Below are 15,156 nucleotides of genomic sequence, written 5' to 3' on the forward strand. Positions count from 1 at the left end.
TCTATATCCTTTTTATATTATGGAGACCAGAACTGCGCACAGTACTCAAGTGTGGCCGAACTAAGGTTATATACAAGTTTAACATAACTTCTCTGCTTTTCAATTCTATCCCTCTAGAAATGAACCCCAGCGCTGTTTGCATTTTTTATAGTCTTAATAAACTGTGACACTACTTTTTAATGTCTTGTGTATCTGTACCCCCAGATCCCTCTGCTCCTCTATCCCATTTAGACACTTCGTTTCCAAGGAGTATGTGGCCTTCTTATTTTTCCTACCAAAATGCAGCGCCTCAAACCTAGCTATATTGAAGTTAATTTGATAATTATACGCCCATTCTGCAAGTTTGTTAATGTCTTCCTGCATTTTGTCGTAGTCATGCTCTTTATTAACTACACCTACACCTCCCCACCCCACCCCACAAATTTGATGTCATCTGCAAATTTTGAAATTATATTTCCAATTCCGAGTCCAAATGGTTTATGAAAATGATGCAGTGGTCCCAGCACCAATCCCTGTGGAACTCCACCTCCCACCATTTGCCAATCCGAGTAACTTCCTTTAACCCCTACTCTCTGTTTTCTGTTTTGTAGCCAGCTTGCTTTCCATTCTGCTACATTGTCTCCGGAATCCACACGTTCTGACCTTAGTCACAAGTCTACTATATCTTATTGAAGGCCTTTTAGAAATCCAAATATATTGCATCTACTGCATTAATTCAATAAGTTCCCTTTTGAAATCTGTGCTGACTACTCATTGTTATATTTTCTATTTCTTGATGGTTTTCTAGTGCAACTTGAGTAAGGATTCCATTAGCTCTCCTACCACCAACATTAAGCTAATTGGTCAATAGATCCCTGGACTTGTTTTATCTCCCTTTTTAAATATAGGAATCACATCAGTTGTCCTCCAATCCTCTGGCACTATTTATAAAATAGAATCATAGAAACTTACAGTGCAGAAGGAGGCCATTCTGCCCATTGTGCGTGTGCTGGCTCTTTGAAAAAGCAGTTGTGTTCAGTCCCACATCCCGCTTTTTGTCGGTAACCCTGTAAATTCCTCTTCCTCAAGAACCTGTCCATCTCCCTTTTAAAATTATTGGTGGAATCAGCTTCCACCACCTTTTCAGGGAGAGCGTTCCAGGTCCCGACAACTTTCTAAGTGAAAACATTTCTCCTCATCTCCCTTCTAGATCATTTTCCAGAGAATTTGAATCTATGGCCTCCGGTTATTGATCTATAAATTGATCCACTTACCAAAGGAAATATTTTTTCCCTATTTACTTTATCAAAACCTCTTATCATCTTGAAAACCTCTCTTAGGCCACCTCTTAACCTTCTCTGTTCCAAGGAGAACAGTCCTAACTTTACCAACCTCTCCTCATAACAGAAGTCCCTCAACCTGGTAAACCTCCTCTGTACCCTTTCTAAGGCCTTTACATCTTGCCTAAAATGTGGTGCCCAGAATTGTCCACAATACTCCAGCGGAGGTTTAACCAGTGATTTAGGCTTCCAGCATGATCTCTTTGCTTTGCTTTTATATTCTATTGCTTTATTTATCAAACCAAGTAACCCATATGCTTTTTTGACCAACTTATCAACTTGTCCTGTCACCTTTAATGTGTCTATTGTGTCTATGGACACCAAGGTCTCTCTGCTCATTTCCACTTTTCAAAAACGTGACATTTACACTATACTATTTTTCCATTTTAGTCCTCACAAAGTGCATCACTTCACACTTCTCCGCATTAAACTCCATCTGCCATGCTTCTGCTCATTTCACCATCCTGTCTATGTCAGCCTGAAGCCTATATCTATCCTCATCATGATCTACTAATTTATCAAGTTTCGTAGCATCTGCAAACTTTATGATGCTGCTCCCTACACCCAACTCTAGGTTGTTTATAAAAATTGCAACCCAAAATTGAACCTTGACACCACTGCAAACCACCTCCTGGTCTGATAAACATCCATCCACCACCACCCTTTGCTTCCTGCCACTGACCCAATTTTGTATTCGTACTGCCACTTTCCCCTTATTCCCATAGGCATCCATCTTCTTAATAAGCCTACTGTGTGGCACTTTGTCGAATGCCTTACGAAAGTCCATATGTACAAACTCTACTGCACTACCTTGATCAACTTTCTCCGCTATCTCGTCAAAGAATTCATCCGGCACGATTTGCTTTTAACAAATCCATGCTGGCTCTCCTTGATTAACTCATGCCTTTCCAAATGAAAGTTTATTTTGTCTCTGATAATGTTTTCCAATAACTTCCCCTCTGCGTAGCGCTTCCCTCAGCGCCCCGGTAACTACCCATAAGGAAGTGGAGCTTCCTTTGAGGGGTGGTAAGCACAATTCGGTGGCAGGGTGCCCCAGCTAGTTACCCCCCAATCGGGGCGCAGTGCAATTTTGCCCCCTAAAAATCTAAAAAAACTAGCGTTTAACACACTGACCTATAAAATTCCAAGAAACTGACCACTGAAAGACTGAGATGCTAAATGGTAAAAAGTTAACTAAAGGCACTGGAAATGATATCTATCAATCTAAAACACAATGGAAACTACGATCAAGTGAATTTTAACAGTGAAAAATGGACAATTTAATAAAACAAATTTGCCTGTTACCCACCAGTCCGCTCGCTCCGTGACAGTGACGTCACTTTTGAATTTCTCTTTCAGATTTCCGCTTTCAGCTCGCACTCATAAGAACATAAGAAATAGGAGCAGGAGTAGGCCTCCTGGCCCCTCGAGCTGGCTCCGCCATTTGACTTTTGCGCTCTCACTGACTCTCTGCCGCTGGTTCTCCTGCTTTTCTCTGTTGTCCTCTCGCACTGTTTCTCCTCAGGCTTGCTCTCTTCGCTCTCACTCTCATTTAATTTTCGAATGAATGTTTATACATATATAATAGTGCCTCTGCTATCTCTTTCCTAACTACTGAAGGGAGTTTCTTTCCCTTTACTCCCATCCTCTCTCTCGATGGGAGTCGGTTCCTACTGGGATGTGGTTCCACGGGACCATGGTGGCACCTCCTGGTGCTTCACCCAAATGGTTGTTGTTCATGTGTGAGTCTAAACAATGGACGTTGGTAGGTTTTTCAATCCTGAGGGTGTCACAAGAGAGCCCAGTTCTGTCCTCACCCAACATCCACGCACACACACAATATCCAGGAGGGACCATTGACTAGTTAATAGGAGAACATAATAACATAAGAAATAGGAGCAGGGATAGTTCATCTGGCCCCTTGAACCACTCCACCATTCAATAAGATCATTGCTGATCTGATCTTGGCCTCAACTCCACTTCCCCGCCCTTGACTCCCTTATCATTCAAAAATCTGTCTATCTCCACCTTAAATATATTCAGAAGGACCCTGATCATTATTTTTCGTTGCCAGCTGTAGCACCCAAATGCAACACTGGCTCAAATCAGCTAATGAAGCCCAGACAAACTAGGTCCTTCCAGGCCCGTATGGCTCAGGGTTGGGCAACATGTTTTACATGCCTGATGTGATTCATTTTGGCATGCAACAGATTTAAAAGGGAACACATATCAATTTCCATGTTTGTTATAAATCAGAATAAGTTTAGTTTAAAGAATATAAAGCAACTGTTTTTTGGTCAGTGACAATAATTGGTAAAGAACTTCTGAGGTGAACGAGTTACCTGTTCATCCTGTCAGAAGGTGCCACTTAAAGAAGAAAAAACAATCACGTTTCCACTGTTGTTCATGCCCCTCTTGACTGATTTCACGTCCTTTGCATGGACACTACAGGTGACTGTTGCTGCGGGGAAACCGCTGGCGAAGGCGACCTTCACACAGAGGGAGGTGAGAGGCCAGAATCCTCAAAAAAGGTTACCATGGCGATGATGGCAGGACACCCCCACCCCCCCACCCTTACATCATTGCCAAATTATTTCAGTTCCACAATTTGCATGTTACAGCTGTATACTGCAGTAGTAACTCACTTTAAATGGAAAATAACTGCACCAAGAATTGTTTGCTGTCTTCTTTCATGCATGCTATTAGTGCACACTGTTATACGGAGTATTGAATTACAGATTGAACCTCCCTTATCCAGAACCCTCGGGATCCGGCCTGTTCTGGATAAGGGATTTTTTTCCGGATGAGGGGTGGTCACATTAAATTGAATGGTACAGGTACTGAGCAAGGGGATATCAGGGCTGGCTGGCTTGGCGCTGGGAATGCGGCAGAGAGACATGGGGGGGGGGGGGGGCGGTGGATCGCGGGGTCAGGCCAGTGATTGTGGGAGTCGGCAGCGAGGTATGACTTCAATTTATTTATGTCGGAGTTCTGCGCATGTGCCACCCAGTGGCTGGGAATGGTTCCGGATGAAGGGTGGTTCCGGATAAGGGAGTTCTGGATAACGGAGGTTCAACCTGTACTACGTTTCATCTGGATGAAAGTGTCAATCTATAAATTACATTTTAATTTGTACTGTTACTGGCCTGTCATTAAATAGAATGCTAGGCCGATCATTCTATTTTTAAAAATAATTTTTCCTCCCCTTTCAATTTCCTTCTGTCCCATCCTGAAGATGCTAACTCGCGCTTGGGGTACCATCCAAGGGTGGTATGTGCCCTCCTCCGTACTTTGTCCTCGGAGCCATTCTCCCTATGTGAGCGTAGACCAGGAGTGCCCAAGCTTCTAGTCGTCGTGTGCCTCATACTGCCTTCGCAAGTCACATAGAAAGTCATTAATGGGCACGTACCTTGAGCTGCTAATACTGGCCGATCGCAGAATTCAGATTTAGGGTTTACCCACCATGGAAAGAGCAGTGCTAAGAACCGACCTCTCGAAAGCTCCAGGACTGTGAGGTTCAAGCTGGATAAGTGGAGTGAAATTGCAAATAGAAGCCGAGTTGACAAGAGTTTTTTCCAGACTGGATCGACAAATCCACGGCCCGAGGTTTGGACACCGCATGCTATTCGACTGTGCCTGAGCATGATCCTGTCCTCACTTTACTACACGGCAGGCAGGAGTGGGAAACGTAGGTGATTTTTCCCACCCCGCTCCAGTCTGGGTCATTGAGGCCAGTTGTAATGCTCACAATGATCACAGTGAGTTTATCTCACTGCACGAGCTGAGTTCAGCTCACTCAGCGTAAGGCAGGATCCTTTCTATTCGGCATGTCTGAATACTTCACCACCAGGTACAATTAGCTACCAGGGAGCAATCTGGGGAGCCCCACCAATTCACAACAAGTCATTTTTATAGGAACCAAATGGATGAAAATGGGATCATCTATGTCACTTATAAGTAGAAGAGTACAATGAGTAATCTTTTCTTTACCCCTTCCCAAACACATACATTAAAGGAAGGTGATTAGAATAAAATAGTTACTTTTCAATGAAGAAAAGTGGGATCATTGTATTTATATCTATAAAACTTTACATCTGCCTACACTTTCTATCAATTTATTCCAATATAAATTCCCATGTCCATACTTAAAATGCAAATTGCCTATGTAAATTTGTCACACCATAATTACACCCTCCTGCTACAGCGGCACTACTAGCCAGCCTCTGTAATTACAGCATGACATTTTTACATAGGTAGTTTCTATGATGAATGTAGACAGGAATTTATTATGGAAATGTTAAATTAGGGGCAGAATATATGACTTTAAAATTGGGACTGAATGCGTATGCATGCCATGAACAATTTATTCTTCACCCTCTAACCTTGCTTCACCTGAAGACTACATGAGAGAGTGATTAGATCATTTTTTCTGTTTATAGCATTGTGTTTAGAATATAAGTTAATGCATTAGTCATTCAGTTTTATCATAGACTATCTTCATTCATTCACTCCACACAGTGTCACTGTGATATCACTTTGTGTAGCTAACACAACCACTGTGTACAAATGGTTTTCACAGTCATGAATCAGCCACGAGCACAGTTTCACTTCAGTATTGAAGATACTTAGAAAATGTTAATACAATGTTGATGTATCAGTGTGGGTCTGCAAGTATGTGTGTATGCATGTGTGTACGTGCATATCTGCATATATGTATGTATATATGCATGTGTGTGAGTATGTGCATATATGTATCTGTGTGTATATATGTGTGTTTGTGTGCATATGTGTGTAAAAATGTGTGTATATGTGTTTCTGTATATGTTTAGTGTGTATATATGTGCATGTTTGTGTGTATGTGTGTATACATGTGTGTTTGTGTATATATGTGCGTGTGTGTGTGTATGTGTATATATATATATGTGTGTATGTGTGTAAAAATGTGTGTATATATGTGTTTCTGTATATGTGTGTGTGTGTATATGTGTAAAAATGTGTGTGTGTGTATGTGTGTAAAAATGTATGTGTGTGTATATGCACATGTTTGTGTATATATGTGTGTGTATATGTGTGTGTTTTGAAACTATTTCCAGTTGTAATATTCCTGAACTCCTTGTTCTATGCGATTTTTACAGGAATCACACGGCCCTGTGTGATCCCAGGTGGTAGAGGCTCCGTGGGACGGCCCGGAGCTTCAGGAGTGCCAGGTAAGATCACTATGCGTAAACACTCGCGTGTTGTACAACTGAAGTATTTCTCTGTCTTTGCAATCCATGGTAACGATTCTGCAATGAGGCAGAGACAGCTTTTTGGAATGAAAAAACCTGTACGGGGAAGTAAGAATGGAATTTCCGTGACTGTGGGCCTTCAGTCTCAATTTGTCCCCACTTGATTTTCTTGGGTAGTGATGCACCTAACAATTTGTAATCTTTATATACATAGTGAGTTTTATGAAGAGACATTGATGTGCAAAATGAACTTTTTACAAAGTTAGTTAGTGCTAATTAATTGAGTTTTAAAAAATTGGGTTACTATCAAGAAAGAAATGGGATTGATAGATTTAGGCCTCAGTAATTAAATAGTAGTTTGTTATTCAGTAGACAAAAGAATGTCTGCAGGAAGTTCATTGTTTGGGCTTTTGTGGGTAGATATACCTTTTTTTAGAGGGATTTTTTTCGTATAGGCCGTGACATTGTGGTTGTGCGTGTTACGTTGGAGGGAACGAACTCCCTTTCTGTTCCGTAGTTATTATTGCATCTTTAAAAATGCAACACTCCTTCCTCTATAATGTGGTAGTCTGTTTCTACACATTCTGCTGAGAGGTCACAGGGCAGAATGGGTAAAGCAACTGTGAAATGATTAATTTGTAACTCAGCTGCTAATGTCTACAGTCTGGTGTACTGACCAGTGGTATGTGGAGTATTGGTGAGGTGCATGCTCTAGTGTGGGTCTAAAACCATCAACAGGATCACGATTTGCCCATGTTTTTGTCGTTGTTGCTGATTCTGCCTTCACAGTTATTTTGGTCAGTTTTGATCCAATTATTCAAGGTTGACAAATATGGTTGGGATAACGCAGTTTGCCCACTTTTCCTGTTGTATAATGCAGCTGTGAATACCTGGCTTGGGAAAAAACCTGTTGGATGATCGGTAAAAGGATTGCCGTGGGCTGTATCCGCGTCTGCAAGTGAGTCAGCAGAACAAGAGCCAGCTTCCACTGCTGATGCCATCAGCACGCAGTGTGACTTTAGAAAGTCATCTTGTGCAGTGTTCTGGCCACACAGTGAACTGGAGGTCCCGCCCATGCCACTCACCGGCTTTTACATGGAGGAAACCGCACATGCGCGAACATTTGAATGGACCACGCAGCCAGTTAAAGGGACCGCGCTCAGAAAAAAAATTAGAGGGAACATTGATCTTGTGGCAACCAAACAATGTGAAAGGAAGAGGTGTTAGGAAACTGCTCTGCAGTACTAGAAAGCTCATTGCCTGTGCATTTTAAAAGTGCACTGGAGTATATCTTAAATCAGTTATTCCTTCTCTCATGCCGGTTGTGAGGGAAGAAATCAAATGATAATACTTTGAGGCTGAGGGAAGAGAAATATTTTCCAATTTTAATTTTTGCATCGTTCTTCATTCTTAAACGCCCCACAGGTGCAAAAGGTAGTCCAGGCTTTCCAGGGAATCAAGGACGACCAGGATTTGATGGACCAAAAGGACCCCCTGGAGCTCCAGGCTTGTTGGGAGAATCAGGCCGTCCTGGTACGTGCTTGCCCATTATCGGGAAGTTATAACAGTTTCAGGTCTGCGTTGGCTATGTGACGGAATTTGTAGGTAGGAATTTGCTCCTGGTTTCCTGGCACTACCTGGGCGGGTGGGGTGAAAAAGGGAGCGGAGCAGGCGGGTGCATGTAAATGAGATGGCAATGTGGAGTGATCTAAATAGCACCTTAAATAGCAGTGAGTGCGAGTCACACCTGTATACCGAATGCCATTCACATCTGTGTACAATAGGCATTCACACTTTTCTCGGCAGCGAGAAAAACAGTGGCAACTTTAAAATAACACAGCAGGAATTTAAAAGAAGCAAGAGATGTCCCGACTAATGTCCTTTCTCGGCTGCAGTTCAAAGTGGAAGCAACTGGATGGAAACGCCGTGGATGCCGTGTGGCCCTTTAAGCTGCTCAAGGTGTTGTGATTCTGCTGCAGCATCCATTTTGCACAACCCCGCCGCACGCAGAAGGCGAAGCCATTCTGAGCAGCCCAGAGTGATCCCACTGAGTCTGACACCAGAAACTGTACTGGTGTTCAGATGGATGTGCGGCAGTACTGGCCCACCATGCTTCCACAGGAGAGGAAAATCCTGACCTGTTTCATAGGTCATAGATGGAGTGAGTCTTTAGCTCAGCAGTAGTGTTCCCACCTCTGGGACAGAAGGTGCAGGGTTCAAATCCCACTCCAGATAGTCCTGGCGAGGGGAGTCAGAGCCCAGGCTCTGAATTCTGGGTTGACATCCAGTGGGATACTCGTGGGTGGGTGGCCCCACCCCCTCCTCATCGTATGGGTTGTGGGAGCCCATAAAACCCTTCCGCTGTACAGGACTAACCACCCTATCGCCTAGTAATAAGAACACAATGAGCAGGAGTAGGCCATACGGCCCCTCGAGCCTGCTCCGCCATTCAATAAAATCATGGCTGATCTGATCATGGACTCAACTCCACTTCCACGCACGCTGCTTATAACCTCTTATCCCCTTATCGTTTAAGAAACTGTCTATTTCTGTCTTAAATTTATTCAATGTCCCAGCTTCCATACCTCTCTGAAGCAGTGAATTCCACAGATTAATAACCCTCTGAGAGAAGAAATTTCTCCTCATCTCTATTTTAAATGGGCGGCCCCTTATTCTAAGATCATGCCCTCTAGTTCTAGTCTCCCCCATCAGTGGAAATATCCTCTCTGCTTCCATCTTGTCAAGCCCCCTCATAATCTTATACGTTTCGATAAGATCACCTCTCATTCTTCTGAATTCCAATGAATAAAGGCCCAACCTCTCAACCTTTCCTCATAAGTCAACCCCCTCATCCCCGGAATCAACCTAGTGAACCTTCTCTGAACTGCCTCCAAAGCAAGTATATCCTTTCGTAAATATGGAAACCAAAACTGCACGCAGTATTCCAGGTGTGGCCTCACCAATACCTTATATAGCTGGAGCAAGACTTCCCTGCTTTTATACTCCATCCTCTTTGCAATAAATGCCAAGATACCATTGGCCTTCCTGATCACTTGCTGTACCTGCATACTGTCTTTTTGTGTTTTATGCACAAGTACCTCCAGGTCCCGCTGTACTGCGGCACTTTGCAATCTTTCTCCATTTAAATAATAACTTGCTCTTTGATTTTTTTTTCTGCCAAAGTGCATGACCTCACACTTTCCAACATTATACTCCATCTGCAGATTTTTGCCCACTCACTGAGACTGTCTATGTCCTTTTGCAGATTTTTTGTGCCATCCTCACACATTGCTTTTCCTCCCATCTTTGTATCATCAGCAAACTTGGCTACGTTACACTCACTCCCTTCTTCAAAGTCGTTTGTATAGATTGTAAATAGTTGGGGTCCCAGCACTGATCCCTACGGCATCCCACTAGTTACTGGTTGCCAACCAGAGAATTAACCATTTATCCCGACTCTCTGTTTTCTGTTAGTTAGCCGATCCTCTATCCATGCTAATATATCACCCCCAACCCTGTGAACTTTTATCTTGTGTAGTAACCTTTTATGTGGCACCTTGTCAAATGCTTTCTGGAAGTCCAAATACACCACATCCACTGGTTCCCCTTTATCCACCCTGTTCGTAATATCCTCAAAGAACTCCAGCAAATTTGTCAAACATAAATCCATACTGACTCTGCCTGACCGAATTTTGCTTTTCCGAATGTCCTGCTACTGCTTCTTTAATAATGGACTTCAACATTTTCCCAACCACAGATGTTAAACTAACTTGTCTACAGTTTCCTGCTTTTTGTCTGTCTCCTTTTTTAAATAGGGGCGTTATATTTGCAGTTTTCCAATCTGCTGGGACCTCCCAAGATTCCGGGGAATTTTGGTAAATTACAACCAATGCATTTACTATCCCTGCCGTTACTTCTCTTAAGACCCGAGGATGTAAGCCATCAGGTCCAGGGGATTTATCTGCCTTTAGTCCCTTTATCTTACTGAGTACCACCTCCTTAGTGATTGTGATTGTGTTAAGTTCCTCCCCCTCTATAGCCTCTTGACTATCCACTGTTGGAATATTGTTAGTGTCCTCTACCGTAAAGACTGATACAAAATATTTGTTCAGAGTTTCTGCCATCTCCATGTTCCTCATTACTAATTCTCCGGTCACGTCCTTCAATGGACCAACATTTACTTTAACCTCCCTTTTCCTTTTTATATACATATAGAACCCTCTTGCTATCTGTTTTTATATTTTGTGCTAGTTTACTTTCATAGTCTATCTTCCCTTTCCTAATCTTATTTTAGTTGTTCTTTGCTGGCTTTTAAAAGCTTCCCAGTCTTCTCCCACTAGTTTTGGCCACTTTGTATGGCCTTGTTTTTTTAATTGGATACCGTCCTTTATTTCTTTAGTTAGCCACAGATAGCTATCTTTTCTCTTACACCCTTTCCTCCTCACTGCAATATATTTTTCTTGAGTTGTAAAATATCTCCTTAAATGTACATCACTGTTCATCAACCGTCCTACACATTAATCTATTTTCCCAATCCACTTTACCCAACTCTGCCCTCATACCTTCAAAATCTCCTTTATTTAAGCCTAGTACGCTGGTTAGAGATCCAACTTTCTCACCCTCCATTGAAGGTGGTTACGACCATGGAAGGAGTGTTAATGCGGCCAGACAGACTGTTAATCAGCCTGTGAATCGGTCCACTACTTCACACTGTTCCCCAGAGGGAACAGCAAGAAGACATGACAATGATGATGCTAGTTCATAAACAACAAAGGAAGAAGGTGCATGCAAAGTAACACCTTACAATCTAGTTGCAGTGGCATCCTATTCTGGGAATTGTTCAAACACTGACTGCTGTTGGACTGCGCAAAGCTGTTGCAGATGAAGTAGATGAAAGCTTGAAAATGATGCAAGTGTTCAGGGTGAATGATTTATATTTAGAAAGTTCTGGACCGTGTCTTCATGGATAACATTTCAACTTTTGGCACTTCATTTAATGCATTCTTCAAATTTTGGGTATAATGTAATTCTGCAGTGTGGTCATGAGGACTAAAATTTGCGATAGTAGTCCAAAGAATTGTCCTTTTATAATCAAGCTGTTGCTGATTTAATAGTTGAAATTGGCAGCAGATTTTTACTGTGAATGTGGCGAGCTTGTTTCGTTGTTCTTATTGGATGAGTTTGCAGGAGTCCGACACAAATCTCAGCCCTTCCTACGGTCACCATGTCCACATTGAAAGTGATGGCAGCTTCCCACACCCATACATAGCTTCCTCTGCAATTGAGAATAACGTTTAACCAATACATTAAAATTGAGCCCTGGTGATCCACTTGAAGTGCAGGAACTTTGAATGCCTGCCGATTTTCATCCAAGAGGACATTGGTTCCGAAACGCTGACTATCTGCACGTGGTCAGTTTTTCAGTGAGGGGACTGCAGTATTTCAGAACCAACTCATTTCAAGCAATAAAAACAGAAAATGCTGGAAATCTCAGCAGGTCAGGCAGCATCTGTGGATAGAGAAACAGAGTTAACGTTTCAGGTCGAAAACCTTTCATATTTTGCTTTTGTGTTTGTCATTTTATGCAATCCTATCTGTCATGCTTCCTGTTGATCTTTTGTACCTAAAAATGGGCCCAAGTTTCGGCCTCAGTTGCTCCTGATTTTTTGGAGCAACTGATGTAGAACGGAGTATCTTAGAAATTCAAATTCTCGGCATTTAGTTTGCTCCAGTTCCAGTCAGTTAGAACAGTTTCACTTTGGAACAGAATTTTTTTTTCAAAAGGGGGCGTGTCCGGCCACTTACGCCTGTTTTCAAAGTTTCGGCAGTGAAAACTTACTCCAAACTAACTTAGAATGGAGTAAGTGAAGATTTTTGTACGCTCGAAAAAACCTTGTCTACACTTTAGAAAATCAGGCATAGGTTACAAATCAGGCGTAGGGAATGGGGGGGCGGGGGGGGGGGGGGTTTAAAGGGAAGTTTACAAACATTAAACACTTCAGTTTTACAAATAAAGAGCCATCATCAATAATAAATGATAAAAACATCAATAAATCAACCAATAGATCAATCAAAAAAAATTAATAAGGAATAATTTTTTTTAAAAATCAATAAATAAAACATTTTCTACTTACCGACTGCAGCACCGGGAGCCCTCCAACAGCGTGCTGGGATGCCCCCCCCCCCCCCCCCCCAGTGTGTCTCTGTCAGTGTCTCTATCTCTCTGTCTGTCTGTCTGTGTGTGTCACTCACTCTCTGTCTGTCAGTGTCTGTGTTTCTGACAGCGAGGGGAGGGGGAGGAGGGGGGTAGAGGGAGAGAGGGGGGACAGGCGGAGGGGAGGGAGGGAGGCAGAGGTGGAGGGAGGGATGGGGGAGAAGGGGGAGGGAAGGGGGAGGGGGGAGAGAAGGGGAGGGGGGAGGAGAAGGGGGGAAAGGAGAGGGGGGAAAGGAAAGAAGGGGGGGAAGGGGAAGGGGGGTAAGGAGATGGGGGGAAAGGACGGGGGGGAAAGGAGAGCGGGGGGGGGGGGGGAAAGGAGAGGCGGGGGGGAGGCTGAACGGGCCGGGCCCAGCCGGGCCCAAGACTTCGGGCAGGGCCCGTCCCCAGCACCAGATTTACAGGTAGGTGGCGTTGGGTCGGGTCCGGGGTCGGGAGCGCTGGTCGGGATCGGGAGCGCGGGTCGGGTCGGGTCGGGGGGGCAGAGGGAGGTCGGGTAGGGTTGGGTCCAGTCCGGTCCAGGGGGGGGGGGGGGGGGGGCGGTCGGGAGCAGGGGTCGGGTCGGGGGGGGCGGAGGGAGCTTGGGTTGGTTCAGGTAGTGGGCAGGGCGGGAGCGCGGGTCGATTCGGTTCGGGTCGGGGGGAAGGGGCAAAGGGAGGTCGGGTCGGATCGGTGCGTGTCGGGGGCGGGGGGAGGGAGGTCAGGTTGGGTTGGGTCGGGTCTGGTTCGGGTTGGTGGGAGGGGGTGCTCGGGAGCACAGGGCGGGTCAGGTTGGGGGGGGTCGGTCGGGTCGGGTCAGGTCCAGTCCGGGGGTGGGGGGGGGAGCGGGAGTCGGATTGGTGTCGGGGTCGGGTCGGGTCCGGGGGTGGGGGGAAGCGGGAGTTGAGTCGGATCGGGAGAAAGCAGGAGCTGGGCGTGGGAGGCAGCCTTATGCACGCACCCCCAGTGAAGCCATTCGGCCAGGGCGAGGGGCTGCGTGCTTCGGGCCCCTCCCACATAGTTTTGGGCGCCTGGAGCTACTGCACATGTGCGCCCACTGTAGCGCGCATGTGCAGAGGACCCGGCACTGTTTTCAGCGCAGGGACCTAGCTCCGCCCCCCACAGCTCGTGCTGTGCCGCGCCCGGCTCCAGAGGACCAGCAGGGAGCCGGACAATCTGTAAGTTTTTTTTAGACGCACTTTGTGGCGCGAAAAACGGGCGTCCGGGTCGGGGCTGCGCCGTTCTAGGCGCGGCCCGAAACTTGGGCCCTATGTCTCTCTCTCTGTACCTGCCTTTTTTCTCTGATCATCTCCTGTAGGCCTCTGTCCTTCCTAATTCAACTAGGCCTCTCCATTTCCTCTGGCTACTTCAACCACTAAGTGGTATCAGAGGCTAGTTTGTTCACTCCACGTGTTCATGACTTTGTTACCACCTGCCCCCGCCCCTTGTCCACACTGGATGATCCCAACAACATGCGATATATTCGCAGTCTGTTTCTTTATTGTCCATCAATATATTGAGGTGAAGATGACCTGAGTAAGTTGCAGTGTAACGCCAGCAGTGCTGTGCAGGCTACCAGCACGGGCCATCACCTGGACCTCTTGTGTCTCCAGAGCCAATGCTATCTTCAGTAAAACTAACCAGTCGACACTGGCTCAGCTAGGCATAAATCAGAGACTTCCGAACATCTCTGGATAGCTCGGTAATAGGACGTGAAAGGCTGCTTCACTCGCCTGTACAGAGCTTCCTCTTAAAACCGGCAAGTTGTTGGGTCCAGCGCCTTAAACCTGACCAATGCGTAATTCATGGTGCAATTTCTGTATCCTTTGAATCCCAGGAAGTTTGTATTCTGCCGATTTGTAGGCATAAGTTTGGACAAGTAGATACATCATCTAAAACACCACCTAGTCTGTGACATAGAAACATAGAAAATAGGTGCAGGAAGGAGCAGGCCATTCGGCCCTTCGAGCCTGCACCACCATTCAATATGATCATGGCTGGTCATGCAACTTCAGTACCCCACTCCTGCCTTCTCTCCATACCCCCGATCCCTTTAGCTGTAAGGGCCACATCTAACTCCATTTTGAATATATCCAATGAACTGGACTCAACAACTTTCTGTGGTAGAGAATTCCATAGCTTCACAATTCTCTGGGTGAAAAAGTTTCTCCTCATCTCGGTCCTAAATGGCTTACCCCTTATCCTTAGACTGTGACCCCTGGCTCTGGACTTCCCCAACATTGGGAACGTTCTTCCTGCATCTAACCTGTCCAATCCTGTCAGAATTTTACATGCTTCTATGAGACCCCATCTCATTCTTCTAAATTCCAGTGAATATAAGCCTAGTTGATCCAGTCTTTCCTCATATGTCAGTCCTGCCATCCCGGGAATCAGTCTGGTGAACCTTCACTGCACT

General features: G+C 44.9%; 1 protein-coding gene across 5 annotated transcripts in view; it reads left to right on the forward strand.

Moving 5' to 3' along the window:
- Positions 1-15,156, forward strand: part of col4a6 (collagen, type IV, alpha 6) — a 575,180-nt gene that overhangs the window by 452,310 nt on the left and 107,714 nt on the right. For 4 of the 5 annotated variants that reach the window (XM_070882795.1, XM_070882794.1, XM_070882796.1 and 1 more), the window contains exons 26-28: positions 3,771-3,824; positions 6,455-6,526; positions 7,973-8,080. In XM_070882795.1, coding sequence (XP_070738896.1) covers positions 3,771-3,824; positions 6,455-6,526; positions 7,973-8,080 — 234 coding nt within the window. The remainder of the gene's footprint in view (positions 1-3,770; positions 3,825-6,454; positions 6,527-7,972; positions 8,081-15,156) is intronic. The other variant, XM_070882797.1, reaches the window with a different exon arrangement.

Source organism: Pristiophorus japonicus, chromosome 6 (assembly GCF_044704955.1).
Source record: "Pristiophorus japonicus isolate sPriJap1 chromosome 6, sPriJap1.hap1, whole genome shotgun sequence".
NCBI classification, from domain to species: Eukaryota; Metazoa; Chordata; class Chondrichthyes; family Pristiophoridae; genus Pristiophorus; species Pristiophorus japonicus.